Source organism: Nomascus leucogenys, chromosome 22a (assembly GCF_006542625.1).
Source record: "Nomascus leucogenys isolate Asia chromosome 22a, Asia_NLE_v1, whole genome shotgun sequence".
Classification (NCBI taxonomy): Eukaryota; Metazoa; Chordata; class Mammalia; order Primates; family Hylobatidae; genus Nomascus; species Nomascus leucogenys.
This window is the reverse complement of record NC_044402.1, coordinates 74656384-74676034: the sequence shown is the minus strand read 5'-3', so window position 1 is coordinate 74676034 and position 19651 is coordinate 74656384. Positions and strand designations below refer to the sequence as shown.

At 52.3% G+C, this 19651-nt stretch overlaps 1 protein-coding gene and 1 long non-coding RNA gene across 2 annotated transcripts; both read right to left on the bottom strand.

The window, feature by feature from the left end:
* Nucleotides 1-7142: 7142 nt before the first annotated feature.
* On the bottom strand, nt 7143-10768 carry SP9 (Sp9 transcription factor). Its single transcript, XM_030803108.1, has 2 exons — nt 10615-10768; nt 7143-9627 (listed from the first exon to the last, which is right to left on the bottom strand). Exons 1-2 carry the CDS (start codon nt 10633-10635, stop codon nt 8191-8193), a joined length of 1458 nt encoding a protein of 485 aa, XP_030658968.1. The 5' UTR covers nt 10636-10768; the 3' UTR covers nt 7143-8190.
* A 4284-nt stretch (nt 10769-15052) lies between these two features.
* Nucleotides 15053-19651, bottom strand: LOC100607848. Its single transcript, XR_001113970.2, has 3 exons — nt 18268-19651; nt 16853-17231; nt 15053-16402 (listed from the first exon to the last, which is right to left on the bottom strand). It is a non-coding gene; the product is annotated as an uncharacterized LOC100607848 (long non-coding RNA).

The following is a 19651-nucleotide window of genomic DNA, read 5'->3' as shown; positions in this document are numbered from 1 at the left end:
ACACAAAATCATAGCATGATAACAAACAGCTTTAAAGAGGCTCAGCTAATGTGTTCCACATACCCTAATGATGGGGAAAATAATTGGAAGTTATTTTTAAAATAAAAATATTGGACATGTAATTCTACTTTTGCTTTTGAAATGTAAGGTAGAAACCAAGGAGATGAACCTCATAAGATGAACCTCATAATAAAAGGGATGTCCAGTATGTGTAGAGATTCCTCTAAGTACCTAAAGCCCAAGAAGAATCCTCCACGTTTAATAAATTATGACTTAAGAACCCAAACAAAAGTCCTCAACGGGGATATTTTTTAGAAAACCAGCCTGGTGAAATTTGTCATTCTTACCCTTAATAGATTAGTTCCTTTAAAGAAATCTTGGCACATTTACACATTTCTTATTTATCCATGAGCCTGGAACTGCACGAGGTATAGGACATATTTTGGAGGCATTTCTCCCTCTGCCTCCGCAGGTACTTTTCCCCTAACCTAACATTTAACATAACACTAGCAAATTAATTCCTGTAGGAGGTGCTGTCGATTTATAAATAACCAGGAAACAGCAAGTTGCTACGTTAGAACTTGTTTATCTGAACGTCTCTGTGGTAAATTAGTCATAATTTATTTTAATAAAGGCCAAAATGGGCAGAGGTTTCTGCAGCATAGTGGCAGGTCTGCTTACCTTGCATTGTGAAGCGGAGATCTTGTTTTGAACCATAGGGCTGAAATCTTAAGAAAGCTTTCCATCTGAAAGGCTTGGAGAGACCTTTATTGCTGTTCTTCCATGAGACTGCTTGCTGATAGTGAATCAAATCATTCCACGCTGCTGGGAGCAGGCGTTTCCCAGTTTTAATCACTGAACATTTCGTATGCTTTGGCATTGAAGCTCAAAGAGTTCAAAATCCACCTGAGCCATTTCACTCTTCTCCTTACCTAATGACCACTGGGCCAAGACGCTGGTGGAGGTAGCTCCGGAGGGCCGCAGCTCCACACTCCGGACGTAAGACCAGGAAGAAAGTAGCATTTTAAGCTTCAGCAGCTGAAGGATATTTAAAAATCTTATTTAGGTTTTCTGAAAAAGAAAACCTCTGCTATAGTTATCATTTCTTGAAAAGAGATAAAAGCATGCAGTACCTGCAGGCCTTGGGAGCATTCTCTGATCAAAAAGGAGAAAGGCCTTTAAAAGTTGTGAGGAACAAGTCAGACCGGGGAAACTAAGGTTTGGGAAAGCGGGGGCCACTGAAACCTCTCCTACCTGATCGAGGCTCCTAAAACCCGGTTCCTGCTGACGGGAAAGGAAGAGGTAACTCCACAACACCTTCTCCCTTTCTCCTTCCTTCTCGCCATACTTATCACCCCCAGAATGCCCAGAATGTAACAGTAATGACGAAGATGTGCGGGACGAACGCGGAGAGCTGCCTGGAACGAAAAGAAACGCACCCTCCGGCCCGAGCTGCCCCGGAGCCGCCTTTCTCCAGTCCCTTCGGCTTGAAGGGCTTCGCGAGGGGATGGACAGAAGTGGAGGTCCGAGGGCTCCTGGGTTGACAGAGCAGGGCTTCCCAGGAGGACGTCGCCCTAAACCTAAAGGAAGCCGGAATGGGGGTGGAGTAGGGTGACGGGATGAATCCTGGCTGGGGTCGCCCCTTCCCATCCCAAGGTGACCCCCCCCTGCGTGCTCTGGTGGTTTCCTTCTGGATGCGCGGTCTGGCAACCTTGCGAAAACACCCCAAATCGAAATGGAGAGGCCGAGAATGAGGGAGCGCACACTCTTCCTAGCAGATGCGCCTCCGGCGCCAGGAGGCCGCCCGACACCCGACCCACAAGGTGCGGCGAGGAAGGGTCGGCGCCGGCCCTCTGGGCGGCTCCCTCGTCCCCGTTGGCCCAAGCCACCCCCCAGAAGCAATTCTCAGGCCTTTCCGCTGGGGACCCTCCCGCCGAGGGCCCTGCCAGTCCCCGCCTAAGCTTGCCGGGTCTCGGGCGCAGTCCCCCGCGCGGGCCGGACTCGCCTTCAGCAGTTAGGAAAGCGAGCGAATTTTTCTGGTCGCTCGGGCTCCACAGGTGAAGAGGGCGCTTTATGAAGCTCCTGGGACAAACATGAAGCTATCAACTTTCGTCAGCAATCTGCAAGCAGAATGCGGACTGGGGGAGACACCCTGTCACTTTGCATTTCCTTTATAAATAAATAAATCACCCAGAAATGGTTACATGCCTGCAAAACAATGCAAAATCCCCAGTGTGAAATTCTACAGGAAGAGAGTATAAGGGTCTTGGAAAATCTGGAACTCTTAGGGGCTGTGGTTTTCCGGGTCCTCGACAGCCGGCCCTGGAGGGACGTGTCCCCACGGACATTCTGAAACCCTTTCCTTAACTGGAGTTGCAAACACACAGTCTATATTTATATCAACAATATATGGGGGAGGCATGTCTGTATGTATTTACCTCATACATATTTCTATACACTCCAGCGTCTAGGAAGGGTGGGGGGTAAATAACACCGAACGGTTAAAATTATGGAGAAGGGATAATAACTGATTACTAATTTGAAAGTAAACAAACAGGTGACTTTTTCAGATCAAATTCCTCCTTGTATCGTTACAATAAATATCTCTGAAGGAAGCTCTCTATTTATGTTGTCATTGATTAATTCTTCACTACCTCATTTGATTTCGATTTAGAACGATTTGATTCTAATTTAATTAGCATGTAATTTGGATGTACATAATTACTGTAATTATGACATTCAGGTAAGGCAGCTTTAGGCTGAAAGGCAATTTCAAATTTTCTAGCAACCTACTTTGTACTGGGAAATGGACAAGGACTTTGCGCCCTGCTATCCAAGTAGTAATTAGCACATCTTTGAAATAGGCAGTGCGGCGGGGTTTGTATTAAAACAGCAAATACAAACCCAGCCGAGTTACCCGCCGCAAAAGTGGCTGCGAGTCCCCGGAAACGCACTGCTTCTCCCGGCGCGAGTTCAGGGAGCCCGGCACCCAGGCGCCTTGGCCGGGCTCGCGCGGCTGCGGGTGACGGCGCCTCCGCCGCCTCGGGCGCAGGATTTGAAGGTGTCGCTTTTTAAATTAAAATACAATAAATACGCGCTGGGGGGTGGGGGCACAAAAATGGAGGAGGAGGAAGTCACTCCACCCAGTCTGAAGACGGGCTGGGGTCGGCGAGATAGTGGACTGGAAGAGGAGGGAAAGGGGCGGCGGGGGGAGGACGATACACTGAGAGGAGAGAAAATTGGCCAACGCCCCCAACTGTTACCCGATTTCAGATTTGGGTTTCAAAGGGAAAAGGAAAGGACAAAAGGGGTCGGTTTTTTCCGGGAGGGTGTGCGCACCATTTGGGGAGGCCTCGAGCGGGGAATTTGGGGGCTTCTCGCCGCCCTCGGGGGCCCTGCGCGCCCGGCCCGGCTCCTGCTTGCCCAGCCGCCCCCCGCGCCCCACTCGGGCTGGGGTGTCCGCCGGAGGACGAAGGCGAGGCAGAAGGCTGCTCCGGCCCGCCTCGGGTTGGGGCTGCGAAAGCGGCGGGTCCCTTGCCTCCCTGATTGTCCACGAGGAGGTAGGGGGGTGGGATGGTTTGGTGGCCTGTTTGAATGGGCTTGGTTCCAGCCGGGCCCCGGGTAGTCCACGCGGGCCTTGCGGGCCGGGAGCCGCGGATGCAGAGTCGGAGGAGTCTGCGTCCACAGCTGGATCCCCACATCCTGGGGTCCACGTCGCCGCCGACACGCTTCAGCGCTCTCAACTCTAAGTTGGAAGACCCTGAAGTTGCCTTGAAAAGGATGTTAAGTGGACAATTCTAAGACCAGGGCCAACCGGTCGTTATTTTGTTTTGTTTAGATTTTCAGTTAGCACGTTCCAGAAACGACCCTTTTGCCCAGAAGCCACTGCCAAGTAGTGCTCCCCGCCCCCAATAGTAGGGCTTGTTCCCCGCTGGAACGCAAACCCTCGCGTTTCTTCGCAGGATCCGCTTGGTTGTTGCTGCTCGCGGCAAAAGCCGGTCTCCACGCGCTGACAGCCGCGAGCCGGGCAGGCGGCGGCCTTCCCGCCTCAGAGCTCTAGGTGGCGCCAGCGAGCCGCACTAGCCAAGCTCCTCTTACGGGAATCAAGAGCTACTGTCAAACATAAAAGCAAATCAGAGTTTTCAGTTTTTTTAATGTGTTAAGAATGTTATTCCTTAAGAAAATTTGTAGCTAAATTATTCTCACTTAAAATAAACACTTAGTATACCAATTACACAAATGGGCGGGATTTATGTGAGATTTACTTCATCTGCATTTTTGTGGTGGAAGAGAGCCTTGGTGAATACAGATAATAGATGCAAATAAGATTAGAGTTAAAATAAATAAAGTTTCTATCCGAATAAAAAGAAATTCAATTTTACACGACTTGTAACGATTTGACGGAAGGTCCAGACGCGCCATTCAGGTGCACAATCTAATCTCGTCAAAATAATGTTGTTTCCCTCCTCGAGGAAAGAAAATCTCTTTCTTTTCTTTTTCTTTTTCCTCATCAGGTAGAATCCAATTCATTCCAAGGGGAGAAAACTGGTGTCAGAAAAGGAAACGCTGGAGGATGGTGCGGATCGTGGCTGGGTGGGCGCAGAGCCGAGGAAAACTTGCTTTTCGTTCCTGTGTTGCGCTGGAAGCTATGGGACAGGAAATGCCAGGGAAACCGGGGGACTGGAAATCGCACTGCCCTCACCCGGGCCCGGGCGCGACTCTGGGCCCCTAGGCGGCGTCTCCCGCCCCCACCGACCTCCAGGCCGCTACCCGCCTCTGAGCTTGGGCCCCTGGCCACCGCCTCCAGTTCCTTTTGGCCCCTGAGCCGGAGAGGCACAGGCCTCCGGGGCCCCGAGGTGGCCCTGGGGAGGCGCGGGCCCACCGCAATTGGGGACCGAACTCGTGTTGTAACTGGGGTGCTCTCGCCTCCCACGCGCGCTGTCTCCAATTTGGCCATCCCCGGCCGGCCGGTCGCCACCCGCTCAGGTCAAAGTTCCCCGCGCCCCCAGGGGCGCCTAGGGCTGGGGGGAGGCCGGGCAGGGGGCCTAGGCCATGTTTTCGCCTGTTAGCTTCGGCCGGGGCCCCGGGGCCCCGCTCCCTCTGGGCTCAGGTTCCGCGGACTGCTGTCTCCCGGCTGGACGCTCGGGCCGGGGCCGCCGCCCGCCGCTCCCGGGAGCCTGGGTGATGGACGTCCGCTGACCCGCGGGGCAGACGCAGCGCACACAGGCCTTGATCACTGGCCTGCGGAGGGAGCCGCGCGGCCAGCGGGACCTGCACGGCCGGGCCCTTTGATCTGCCTTTATTATCAACGAGAAACAAAGCTGCCTGGGCCCGACGCCCGGGCGCCCGCGTTCCTGGGGAGACCCACCACACCCTCTACTCCGTGCCGCCAGCCCGCGGCCCCCAAACGCGCCACACACCCTCTGGGCCTCCAGTGCCCGGGCCCGAAGCCCCTCCGGAAAACGCGCCCCTGCCAGCCAGCTCTCCAGAAGACCATCCCCCGACCAGAGGCGCTTATGCAGTGGGGGGCTCCCGGTTATGAACAGCTTGATCGGGGAGAGAAAATGGCCGAAGTGAAGAAAAACTCGAGGAAGAAGAGCGGGGCAGCCTGGCCGCGGGGAGCTCAAGGAGAAGGAAGAAGCCATTGAATGTCACGCTGCAAACTCCCTGCTGAGGACCTTCGTTCTGTTTTATCGCTACTTTGCGACTTGGTGTTTCAGAACAGTTTCCGAGAAAACATTTTGCTGATTGTTAATAACAAGAATTTATTTTTTCTTTCCTAAAAATCAAAACCTTCGCTCAAATTCCCAAGGCGGACAGTAATCAAAAACGGAAAAAAAATTATGTTGGTGCTGACTTCGCTTGTATTTCCTCTTGTGTGGGAAGTCTTTTAGAAATATTTTTATTCTGTAAATATGTACTTTATTTTCTAAATTAACTTTTTTTCGAATTGCGAAATTATCTCATTTACCAATTTTCTTTTTGTCTCTCCCTCTTTTCTCCCTCTTTTAAACTGGGGCTGTTAAGTTGGTGGTCAGAAGACAAAGAGAGTGAAAATAATTTTCATTTCAATAATTGCCTTCTGGTCAATTTAACTGTGCCTTATTTTGAAAGAGACTGTCTAAATGAGATTCCTGTCCCAAATGTGTTCCCAGGCCTGATCCCAGCCTTTAATTATTCCTGAGTTTTTTTCTTCAGAATAAGACGCCGCACTGAGTAATCACAAAGAAGTCAGAGAGCATCCTTGAACCTTTTCAGAAGCAGCGCCACTGATATTCAAATAACCTGCGAGGGCCATTTGACGGCGCGGGGACCTAGGCATTTCCAATTCACTATTTGCATAGATCAGCCGTCTTTGAAAAGGAAAGGAGCAGTTGTCTTCCATAACATTAAAAAGCCTAGTTATCAAATCAAGTGCTTAGTTTGGGGGCTTTTTAAAACGTTTACATTTTATCTCAGGTTGCCCTTTACCGTTTGACATGCAAATTTGGTGCAGTTAATTTAGACAATTAAAAAGATCTTCAAGGGAGCTTTGTCACCGAGAATATTTGGAGTTTTCCCCGCGGACCAGCTGAGATAAAGTTGGCCAGAACAAATGATGTCTAGGAGATTAATTAGATATTTGATAAGACATGAATCCCTAATAAGGGAATACAAGGCACAGGGGGCTGCTGTGTGCTCTAAGTCAAAATTAATAACATTTAACAAGATTTTCATTTAGGCATGAAATGTCTTTTCCGGGGTATTGACTCTAGCGATTTATTCCCTTGAGTTGCCTTCCAACGTACAGGGCCTTGGGAGCTAAAAGATTTCTTTTTTTAAAAGCGTTTTCCTTTCACAGATTGTTTTTAAATCACTTTTAAAAAACAAACAAACCCACCAGAGTTTTCTCTGACCCCTCCCAGAGGTTTAGGCACCTCCCCAATTAAAGCTGCCAAGGACCTTTGCATTTTTTAGGCGCTCCAGAGTTTTAAAATGTCACCTTTTGAGAGCCTTCACATTAAGTAATACAACTACACATCCTTATAACCCAATTTAATTTACGCTGTTGATATACAAATAAATAATTTTGACTTCTCAAAAACGTATATGTAGTATGGCTTTTATAACCCACATAAACTTTACATTACCTACAACTAACATTAAGGGAGTTTTTTCCCAACCGAGAAAAAAAATCGACCCACGAAAAGGTTATTGAGGGGGAAACAGGATTTTAAAAAAAGGAAATGTGTTGTTCAGAGTCCTTTAATAATACCAAAATGAAAATATGATGTCAAGATTTTCTTGATACAGATAAACGCATTTAATTTCTTTAGATGACCTTAACTTACGTGTTTGTGAGTGAAATGGTAACTCAACATTTTAAATATCTTTTACATATATACTGACTTTCACAAAGTGCATCAGAAAATTAAAAAAAACTCCCTGAATTTCAGGGATTCACCCCCCCCAAAAAAAACTCTATTCGAATGAACATTTACAAGAAAATAAAACACAATCTTTTGAACCCTATTTATACAGATGTTATGAAATACAGTGAAACTGTCGCTAGACTTCCAGTTTAATTTCTCACCTTAAGCCTTTTGATGCTTCCTTTTTTAGGAAAAAAGTCTCATTGTAAGTAGATATCAGGCAGGACTTGGAGCATTTTATATATAATATAATCCAAACAAAGGGTGTTTTTATCGGTCCCGTTTGTTTTCAAATGTTCTGACAGTCCTTTGCTGGGTGGTAGCTTGTTTTTGAGAAAAGGAAAGAGACGGGTGTTGGAGGGAGGTGGATAGTGGGCAAAGAGGGAGCCTTTCTATGTATTGCTCTTCGCTCGAGAAGTTTGGGCGAGTGGTATGTGTGTGCGCGCGCGAGTGTGCGTGCTTGTGGTTGTAGGTCTCCGGTGTATGTGTACGTTTGGGAGTACAGTTTTTAAAGTGTTTGTGTCGAAGGATGGTTCGCTTTTGTTTCCGGACCACGCATTCGATTCTTATCCGGGCGCGGAAGGAGGAGGGGAGCTCCTCGCACAGCGGGCGAACCGCAGCCCGGGAGTCCTGAGCGGCTCTACCTCGCGCCCAGCCCGGGCCCCGGGGGCGTCACTGAAGCCCCTGCCCTCCCGTCCCCCGCTCGCTCGCCCTCCGAACCTCTCGTTCGTTCTCGGTGTCTCTATTCGCTCGCATGCTCGCGCCTCTCGCCGGGCCTCTAAGAGTCGTTGGGGCCAGACGCTGCTTCCTTGCCTCCCGCGGAGGCCGCCGCCGCCGCCGCCGCCGCTGCTGCTGCCGCCGCCGCTGCCGCCGCTCGGGCGGCACTGACGCCGGAGTCATGCAGGATGAGGTCGGGGGATTCGGAACGGGGCGTCTCCAGGTTGCTGGCGTCCGTGTCACTGTCGCTGCCCTTTTTGCCCCCGCCGCCCCCGTTGTGCGTCTTAATGTGTTTGCTCAGGTGGTCGCTGCGCATGAAGCGCTTGTTGCACACCGGACAGGCGAAGCGCTTCTCGCCCGTGTGAGTCCGCAGGTGCCGCTGCAGCTCGTCCGAGCGCGTGAAGCGCTTGCCGCAGAAGAGCCAGTTGCACACGAAGGGCCGCTCGCCCGTGTGCCAGCGCAGGTGCGCCTTCAGGTGCGACGTCTTCCCGTACACCTTGCCGCAGCCCGGAATGTGGCAGCTGTGCAGGCCCTTGCGCCGCAGGCTCGCCCCGGCCGGGCCCAGCCGCTCCGCCTCCTGGCAGTTGGGGCAGTCGCAGGTGGCGCGGCCCGAGTAGCGGCGGGCAGAGCGTGCCGAGCTCCCCCCGGCGGCGGCGGCCGCGGCGCCCGAGATCATGGCGCTGGCGGCGGCGGCTGCCACGGCGGCGCTGGAGTCCGAATAGGAGGGCAACACCGGCTTGAAGCCGTCCTGGGCCAGCAGGTGCTGGCTGGTGGAGAGCAGGTGCGAGGCGGCGGCGGCGGAGGAGCCGAGGCCCGTGGAGCTGAAGGCCGAGTGCGTGAGCGAGCTGAAGTCGGGGTTGTAGGTGCCCAGCTGCGAGTGCAGCGAGGCCTGGGGGGCGCCCGAGTGCAGAGAGCTCTGGAGCCCCCCAGCGGGGTTCTGCACTTCCAGCCACGAGCCCGGGCTGCTGTGCACGTCCCACCACGACGACGCCGCGCCGTTGGTCACCTCGCCGGCCGCCAGCGTCGAATGGAAGCCCGACTTGTACCACGATTCGTACGGGTGCGCCATGCCCACGCGCGGGTACAGGCCGTCGGCCGCCGTCGTGTGCACCTTGGAAATGAAGGCAGACTGGCCACCCGCCTCCTGCGGGGACACCCCGGCCGCTGCCGCCGCGGCAGCCGCCGAGTTGGAGAAGAGGCCGCCGTAGTCGCTGCTGAAGGCGGACGACGTGGGCGACGTGGAGGCCAGGCAGAAGGCGCTGTTGGCGGCGCCCGAGCCGCCCGCCAGGCCGCCCGAGCCACGGCCCCCGGTGGCCACCGCGAAGCCCGAGAGGCTGGAGCCGAGGTTGCAGCTGGACGAGGAGCGCTTCCAGGGGTGAAAGCCGCCTTTGGCGAAGGCGCTCGACTCCGGCAGCGTCGTCAGCGGGCTCGTGTTGCCGATCTTGTTGCAGGTCGCCGCCAGCATGGCCAACGGGGTCGTTCCGAAGCGCGGCTCTTCCTAGAGTGGGTGGGATGGGGGAGGGAGCAAGGAGGAAGAGGGTAAGAGGAAGTGGGGGAAGAAACAAAGTGCACCCGTGAGCAGCCTCGTCCCCTGCGGCTGCTCCCGGGGGTCCTGGCTCCCCGCCTCGAGCCTCCTCCCCACGCGCCCGCGGAGGAGTCGCCGCACCGGGTGCGGAGCAGGGGCGATCACCGGGGCGAAGGTCCGGGCGCCGGAAAGTTGCACTTCGCTGAGGCTATAAATCAAAGATGCCTCCGTGTTCCCCGCTGCAACCCTGCCTACAGCCGGACTTGGGTTGTCGCCGTAAACCGGCTCCTCTCCCAGAAGACCCCAAGTCGCCCTTCGGGGTGAAGCGCGAAGGTAAACACAGAGACCAGAGACAACAAACACCGGGTGAGGGCGGAGGCGGCCGAAACAGCAGCCAGGGACGGGCGAAACTTGGAGCACTCCCGGGATGGCTACGACTTGACTTTTCTTTTTTAATAGAAAACGTTTGGTTTTAAAGTTTACACACACACAAACACAGCGATTATGAAAACAATAATCCGAGGATAAGCGGCCAGGGACGGATTTCAAAGTCACGGGCGAATTGGGGAGCCGCGGAAATGTAAATGTTTATTAGCGTGACTAGATAGACTGCAAAACGATTAAGACTGTTTTCTGGAAACACCACTGTCGCATAATTGCAACAAAATCCCCAAAGCAAGGCGGGGGATGGGGTATAAATCACGAGGGGAAGAAAACAAACCTCTAGCTTTTTTTTGAAACCAAATGAAAAAGGACTTAAGAAGGCCTTTTCTTGCAAAGGCATCTGCTGGGTTCCAAAAACTTGGGAAAAAATCAGTCCCAGAAATGTGGAAAGTGCTAATAGAAGCTGAAGCTGCAGTCTAGCAGCAACAGTTTCTCCGGAGCAGCAGAGCCCAGAAGCCATAACGAAAAATTACTCCGGTTAAAACAAGCAAATGCGTTGCCGCGCTTGCGACTTACCCCGAGTATAGACGTGGCCATAGCAGGTCTCTGGCTGCGCAGCGAGGCTGGGAGCGGGGCTGAGCCTGGCGGCTGCTCGGAAAAACTGCTTGGGTCCCGCGCGGCTCCCGCGTCCCCGCGCTCGCGCCGAGCGGACTCCGGGCTCCCGCCGGCTAAACTCAGCCTAAGTGCGAGGAGCACCCGCTTTGAAGTGCCGCTGGCTGCGCCTCTCGCCCAATGAGGGCGCAGGCAGAGCAGACGGGAGCTGCCCCGCAGCCAATCAGACGCGCCGAGGGGCCCAAGCCCGGGCTCCCGGCGCGTGCCAGTCAAGTTGGCTAGCTAGGGCCGCGGGGGTGGTGGGGAGTCGTGGGGGATACTTGCGGGGGGGGGGGCGAGGGCGGGCTGGGGACTGAAGAAATTACAGTGCAATTAAAAATTTACACTCACGCACCAAGCCAGGTTTAAGTACCAATGAAACCGAGCCAGAAGCACCCCCCCCCACACACACACACCACCCCGAGATGTTGCAAGTTAGGGCTGACAGTCTTACTCGACTCCCCACTTGTAGGAAAGGAGGCAGGAGGGGAGGAGACACCCAGGCACAGCCCGCAGCAGCAGGGCCCAAGTGGAGACGGAAATGTCAGCCCTCACTTTGTGTGTCCAGGCTTTTGCCTACAGAACACAACTTCAGCTTGTATCTATCATTCTTGCTTGTGATTTTTATCATTTTCGTGTGTCTTCTACCCAATTTCTTATTCCACTGGATTCAATTTTACTCTCGCAGTTATCCTGGGGAGGGGTCGCGAAGTGACAGCTCCTCCGAGAGGAGCGAAATAGGCCTCTCTGTACAGATCTGCATCCACAGATTTGTTGGGAGGGCCTGGAGCCTGCTGCATACAGCCATTCCCCCCCCAGCGGTGTAAGTGACTTCCTAATTGTCGCTCTGGCCTCTGACCCAGGGGGTAATACAAGTGCCACTCACGCTAGAGGCTTCTGGTGGTAATTGAGGGCACCCTTTGTACGGTTTCGCCAGCGCTTAGATACCAGGTTAACCCAGTTGTCAAATATGACTAAACAGTGGGATGTGCTGATTATCTGCCGGGTTTTGCTGGGGGCTGGCATGGGGGTGGGAGGCATCAGCCCATACAACACGCTGCACGAAGCCGCTTATTTTCACATTGTAACAACTTTGGAAACAGAGACCGGCGCGAGCGGCGTCCGCCCCCACCTCCACCTCCGCTGAAGCTGCAGCTTGCTCGGCTGTTTTTTTAACCCGGTGAAGATTTGCATGTCGCGTTTCATCCTGGAGTGGAGTTTTCTTGTCCCAGCTCCAACCCACTCCCACTCCAGACCACCAGGGCCTAGAGGCTCGTCTGTAGGGCAAGTGCGCTGTGTTAAGAGGTGGGCTCCCCCTTAGTGCCCTGCTTTCACGGATGCGCCCGAGAAATCTCTCCAGGACTTTCACCCGGGAGGGTGGAGGACCAGGCCACACGTGGGCGCCTCCACATTTTGTCGGCTGGAAGCATCCTGAAGTCCTCCTTGTCAGTGTGAAAAGAGGTGTCCTCAAACAGACCAGGGTGCGTCTTCGAGTCCCCCAGCAACCGCTGACCTGCTTGTTTTTCTCTTTCTGGGCCCCGCTTTCTTTTTCTTCGCCAGGGTAGCCAGAAGCTGTTTTTGAACCAGAAATACCAGCTCCCTCGGGCAGACCTGGGCACTGGTTTTAATATAGCACACTCCCCACCAAACCCACACCCTGCTTCTTAGGAAAAAAAAATTTAAACTACCAACCCCAAACCCTCGGGTGCAAACGACGAGTTGTCGCGGAGCCGGTGCAAGTGACAAGGATGTGGAACTGTGCCCCCCGTGTTTTCTCTCCTCTTTTGCAAGATCTCTTGACCCAAAAGTACGACCAGAGTGGCGCTGCTCTCGGCCCTGTGATGGAGCCTGGGTGCGTCTTGGCGCACTCCGTGGGTGGGGAGGGCTATATGGGTCGCTTTCTTGGATTCCTGTTAAAATACTTTGGCTCAGAATGGTTTTTTTTCTTTTTTTTTTTTCTCTTTTTTGTTTAAGGTGGCGAAAGCACCAAGGAAATTATGACAGAGAAAGAGAAGGACAGAGAAGAGAACGAGAAGGGTCGTGTGGCTGTCAATGAAGTGCTGTGCCCTGGGAGACTGTAGTGAAAATGGGGGTGGGGAGGTGTGAAAACTCCCTGAGGGACGAGGGGTGGAGGGCTGAGGAGAAATCAGGCCGCCTAGAAGAGCCAGAAAGCCCAGCAGGGGGACCCGGGGGCGGTTCCCAACAGGTGACTTCTGCCCTGGAAGAAGACACTGGTTCTCGGCTTCCCATAGAGTCTCCGCGTGGATTTACTAATAGAGGGATTGTTAAGTGGCAGCGAGGCGTTTCCGACTCACCCTGTGCAATCCGGGGAGGAGAAACGCCGAGGTTTCCCCCGTCCACCGCCTCCCCCACCCCCAACACACCCTCTCCTTAAGGAAACCTGACAAAGTAATAAATAAGACAATCCGAAAAGCCACTTAGCACTAGTGATATTTTCAAGCCAACCATTTAAAACAGTTCTCGCAGACACCTCGGGCTCCGGCGCCCTGCTCGCCTTCCTCTTCTCCTCCTCCCCTCGGATCCCCTCCCCTCCCCCTCCCGCCGTTTTCCCCGTAGTTCCAGCTGTCAGACTCTAGACGTGGGCACTAGCATATTCCTTTAGGTACACGCGTCTGCATCACAATAAAAGTTAGGGAAATCTTCCAAACGAACGTAGGCAAACACCCGGGCCACTTCAACTCTAAGATGGGGCCCCAAGGAAATCTTTCGGAGGAAGTCCAGATTTTTTTCGTCTGACAGATTTTTTTCATCCTCTAAAAAAATCTAGTTTTTAAACAAAGATCAATGTGTTATGCTAAAGTGTTGAGCTGACTGTTAAAACATTTGGGGAAATAATGACAATGTAACAAAGGCCTGGTTTGGAGTGAATCATCACCCTTTTAAAAGTTAAAGCAATTTTCAGGAGAATAGCTTTCAGCAAACGCTTTACATTATTCAAAACGGCCAAATAATGCTCTATTATAGCGCCTGAATGCTGCCAGTCAGCCCCTAAGTGCAATTTGTGCAAAGGCCCCGGTGCCTTATCTCCACTTCTTTATAAAGAGGTGAATATAAAACAATTTCTTCCAAACCCAGACAGAGAGCACGAAAATTGCTTCCCTTTCTGCAATCAGGGCAATTTAACTGGAGTGCAATTAGCACTATTAAATGTCGATTCTGCATAAACAAATCTGACTGAGCAGCGAAAGTGGGGTGAGAACCTCATATACACTGAAACTGATTTTTTAAAATTATGTATCCGGGTCCTTTACAATTGATCCGTGACGTTTTCATCTTGGAATATATTTACATCATAAATACACTATGGTTAAATCAACATAATTTTTTTGCAAAAAAATTCAATACGAATCCTAATAAAGAAGAATAGGGTAATTAAAGGGAAGAGTTCACTTCCTTTGAACAAATATTGTTTCTCCCATCTTGCCTCTCCCGGGAGCTTTGATCTGAGCAACTGCTCAAGTTGCTCTGTTTAGAAGGCAAAGCCAGGGAAACAATTCGGTCATTAGCGCTAATCGGAAGGATTGGACCTCCTTCACAGGTCCAATAGCCACAGATAAAATGCTTCTCCCTGATGCGCAGGAAGCGTAGTGGCGACTGGGAGGACCAGTTATTTTCTGAATAACTGGATATATAGTAGCTGGTTAAATATTAGGTGGCTGCCCAGTCTCCCCGGAGCTTTGACCTAGCACAGAGTCTAGCAGCGGGTGTACACCACTGGGGTAGGGTGAGGTTGGGGTGGGGTGAGGTGGAGTTACGGGGACTCCGGAATAAGGTTGAAGGGGAGGCGTTAGGGGAGGAGGAACGGAAGGTGCTCGCCTTGGCCAGGCTGGCTGCAGTCAAAGTCTGGACCACCCGGACCAGGAGGCGGGGTTGGGGGTGAAGGGAGCCCAGCCTATAAAAAGCATTTATCTGACCTGTCCTCCCAACTGCCTTTATTTATTTGCAAAGCCACAGCGCTCCTTTTTAAATCATTTGTGCAATTAATTATGCTTTTCATTTGCATGATCTTCACTAGAGCAGTGATTATCAGGTCAGCACGGTGTGGGAGTTGCAGAGATACATTAATAACTTGAGTTAAAAAAAGAAAAAGCTGTCCTTGTGTACCAATGTTGCCTGCCATGAGCAAGGGAGAAGGAAGCCCAAGAAGGTCCTTAGTGCCTGTTGAGTCGGGTGAATCCTTTCCACAGTTGGTGTCTTGTCGGTGGTGAGTGAAAGTGAAATACAGCCTTTGATTAGCAGGGAATCTTTTACAGTTGACACATATTTATATTTTTTAAAGCACCAGTTGTTGAGATCAAATGGATGGAGAAAATTAATTGAAAATTGAGGAACTCTCCCACAGTTTCTGTTGAGCTTTCCTTTAATATTTGTTCTATAATGTCCTAATTCCAGCCCAACCCTTGCAAATGAAAGAGCAAGGAAGATTCAATAGGCCAATGGGACTTTCATCTTTTTTTTTTTTTTTTTTTTATCTCAGAGGCGTCACTGCTATTTAGCAGTGGTAGAAGATGCAAATCTTTCTTGCCTCTGTAGGGTCTGCTGAAGAAATTGAAAACCCCTAGTCTATTAAGTACAGTCCAAACGTTTGTTACACAACTAATTTTCTGCTGTTAGATGTATCTGGGCCATATATTTTAAGCTTGCCTCGATGTGTTTATCTGAGCCAAAAATGCATTAACAATTAAGGGAAAGACTGGTGTGTCAAAGGAAGGAAGGTGACTGTAGACTGTGTGATGATTTTAATGACTGCAATTATTGGAAGATTATTCAACAAGCATCATAGATTTGTTTACTGCATCACTCGGAAACTATGGGGGGCCTATTCAGCTTGGGGTTTTACTTTCCTCCCTCCCTCACCAACTACCACAGAAGGGTCTTAGACCTAAGCAAATGTGGCATTCTGTAGTGGCTTTGTTCTTTTTAAGAGCATCTCTTCCAAAATGATGCACATGTATTGTCTCAGCCAACTCTAATGGAACCACCTTTGGAGACATTAAAGCAATTTTTTCACATAGACCTGAACTAATATCAAGAAAAGCCAGAGGCCAGAGGATTCTGATCATTACTCAGCTTCTCGTAGCCAGGGTACCAGTTTCCTCAGTTCTACCCTTTCATAGGCAGATTGGAGGAGGCTTCCAACTCTTTCCTTCTCCATCCAGGGCTTGGAGAAGGCACTACAACCACAAGATGTTAAACAGGAGTGTAGGCATACCTCCAGGACACTCTGGGATAAAGGCTGGCTTTATCCCTTTAACACACCCCTCCCCCATGTTATTTCCTATCACAACTCCTGATGTTGCTTTCTTAAAAATCAGTAAGTAAAAAGAAAAGGTATGGCTAAAAGCATATCAGTTTGTGACTAAGGAAGTTTTTACTGTAAATACAGACACAGGGATGCAAGTAAGGAAAGTTTCTTGTCTGATATTAACAAAATGATCCTCAGTCCACAATAATCTATAACTTGTGGCATGGGTTTTTCTCATTAATCAGTGACTGATTTGGAAGGGAGATTGCGGGAAAAATGAACAGCAAATATCCCCACTAACACCCCCTTTCTTCCCTCCCCTGTAGAATTGAGACCGGAGCGACCATGCCATCTAGATTTTCTTCCTGTATTCTGCAATCGCCCAAACTCAGGCTTAAGGTGGACTTGGCTGGAACCTTCCCTCTTCAAATCTGAGCCTGCAGTATTCTGCAAGTGGCAATTAGGAGCCTATTACAAGCCATTAGATTGATCAATGTACCTTAAACAATGCGAATGAATTATATGACTGATTTATATGGGGAAGAAAAAGAAAGCAGTGGGGGAGGACGATTTCATCTCCTTTACATCCACACGCTGTTCTGGAGAAGAACCGGGCCCAGCCTCTTGTTCGTCATAGCTTAGAACCACCCAAGCGATTTATCTAGAAAACTTTTCAAGCAAAGACAAGGTCCTCTCGGCTTGTCCGGTGGGTGGCGAGGTGCACGTTCTCTGCCCCTCTCTCCGCTTCCTAAGGAAGAGCTTAGAAAGACCAAGGCCCCGAGGGGCGGCGGAAGGTCACAGCGATGCCACACTCCGCTAGCCAAGGACACCACCCGAAGCGGGCCCAGCTGCCTCCTTCCCTAGAGTCTGTCCCCAGAGAGGGGGAGGACGACTTACAGATTTGTTTAACGGAGTGTTGGAGAGCTGCGCGGCCTCCTAATTACGTCAGGAACACAGAACCATCAGCCCTTGAAGTTTCCAGCGAGACTTCGGAAGGAGCGGCGACCCGGCTCCAGGCGCGAGATGACGCGGGGGGTGGGGAGGGAGGGTACTCCGTGGAACGGAACTCCAAGCTAGGGCTGGTGGTTCCAGCTAATCTATCTGGCGAAGACAAAATTACAACAGAGCTGGAGCGATCAAAGCTGGCCCCCGCCCCCACCCCACCCCCGCCCGCCCGCCTTCCCTGCCCAAAGTCTGTTTGTAGTTGTCTCCTCGGCTGCAGGCACACTCGTCCATCTTCTCACGACAAGGAAATTCCTGCCAGTTTTTCCAGAGCCTGCAAGGAGAGGACAAACGCACTTCACCCGTCCCAGAGGAGGAGGATTCCCTTTGTTTAACCCCCTCCTCCCACAGTCGGCCTTCAGCTCTGAAATGGGGGAGGGGGACAGGGGATGGAAAGACCCTGGGCGGGGAAGGGCGGTTATAACAGAACCCCGGGTCCAACTCTGCCTTGCTGGTCCCTCCTCTTCCTCCTCCCTCTTCTCTTTCCAAGCTTCTCCCTCCCTCCCTCTCCCCCTCCTTCCGATCTTCTAGATCCTCTTCCCACCCAAGTCCTCTCCCGGGCTCGAGAGCCCAGAGCCTGAGCAGGCGCTGTTTATTTCCCGGCCTTCGTGGTTTGGCGGGAAAGGGCTTCGTCCTGGCTTGTTCTTAAGTGTCTGGGACAAATCCTTTTGTTTGTGTCTAAATGTGGAATGAGAAGCCTTCCAGGTTGATAATGGGGCTCAGAGAGAAGAGGGAAAGAGCAGAGAAGCAACATGCATGTGTCTTTTGCAGCCAGTATGCGACGGCAGTCCTTGGAACTCCTTCCAGGTGGATCATGATTTCACACACACACCCAACTGTGCTCATCTGGCTTTTATTACTCCATGTTCCAATCTCCTGGGTTCTTTTCTAAGTTAGTTCCTTTCAGCCCTCTCCTTCCTAGAACCTCTTCTCAGAACCCTACAGTTCAGTGAGAGGGTGAGACAAAAAAGATACATCCTAAGACTCCCCTCCAGGAAGGAGGCACCCCCGTGACATATCCGGAAACAGGCCAGCCCTGGGCCGACACGTCCATCCTTTCTTGATTTCGGCCACTGTAGAGCCCAACCCTGACAGGCTGGACTTTCCTGTCACACCCACCGATGTCAAACCCACGCCCTTCCAGAGTCCAGATGGATACCCTCCGCCCTGACCCGCTTCTTGGAACATTGACTGAAGGGTATATATACATAGGGGTAGAGGAAGACTCCGTGCACTTTAGACACGTGAGCCTCCCCCTCACCCCGCTGCCACATGCAGAATGTACACTGATGACAAACAGACACACTTACCAGGGCACATGCCAGCGGCGTCCATCCTCCTTCCCAGCCAGGCATCAGCAAGCGAGACGGCCTTGAGGCAGGTGCCATCGCCACAGGGAGGGTGGCTCCGAGCTCCCGATGTCTCCCTGGGAGTCCGGGCATTCAGGTACCCCAAAGCCAGTTTCGAGCCTCCCGGGCGGGGTGGCCGAAGACCTTGACGAGGCTGGGCGTCCCCCTCCGCCTCCCGCTGTGCTTCCGCGCCGCTTCCTGCTCTGCACCACCTCCGCCGCCGCACTGCCCGAGCGCCCCTCTCCGAGAAGCCCTCTGCCCGCTGCACGCAGCCCATAGGTTCGGCTACATCTGGGATGCATTGCCCCTTAATTGTCAATCCCATTATTGTGATCAAGTGAACGTTGCTAATCTCTAAATTTATTGTTTAGGTAAATAGAGGCTGCATTTAATCAATATGCAGGGCCCCAGCCCTCGCAGCGCCAAGTAACTTAAGTCAACGGTGAAGATTTCAGTGTGTGCGTAATTACAGAGCTCGCGGAATCATCGGTCCAGCTCAATTCCACGTCTCTTCGCCGACCTGGGGGAGGGGGAGGAGAGAATGGGAGGAATCTCCACCCTCCAAGGGGTCGAGGGCCGGCTCCTTCAGGGCAAGTAAATGACTTCGTGGAGGTGACACCGCGCGCCTGGCCCGCGTCCTCGGCGGAGCGCCCTGTGAGCGCAGGGGCCTGAGGCGGGACTGGGGACTGCCCCCGACTTCCGAGCGGCAGAATCTGGCGCTTAGCGCCCCGACTCTACCGCTTCTGGACCCCTCCCCTCCCAAATTTGCCTCAGGGAGGAGGGTGGTTCCCCGTTCGGCAGGTCCCCGGCATGCGGGAAAGCGGGGGCGGGGCCCTGGAGGTGGGTTGCCCCAAGTTCGCGACACCCCTGCCCCAGCACGCAGGCTCCCTCCTCTCCTCCGCAGCAGCGGGGAGCAGCAGACTTCCTTGCCCGCGGGGAACTCCCAAGAATGCCACGACTGGGCGCGCAGAGCGCGGGTTATTTGCGCTTCTTCTTAAATAGCGATTGTTTACTAATTTAAGAGGACCTTCGCCGGGCTAGAACTTCAGGGATTCGCAGCGGGGGTGGGCGGGTCTGGGGAGATGGGCGGTTCGCGCCGGCGAAGGGTGGTATCAGCTCCTTACAGTAGCTTGGCTCCCAGAGTGGTATCAGAGTGAGGGCCTCTTGGTCTCGGCGAGGAAAGGGTTAGCTGAGAATCTTCCGGGGGGCGGCGGAAAGAACCCGACCCCCGCGACACCCTAGAGTGGGGCCCAAGAAGCTGATCCTCAAGTTTGAGGCGCCAACACTTCTCTTTCGGCAACTCTGTTGTCGCGAGTTTCTCTTTCTTCTGGTTTCTCTTTCTCTG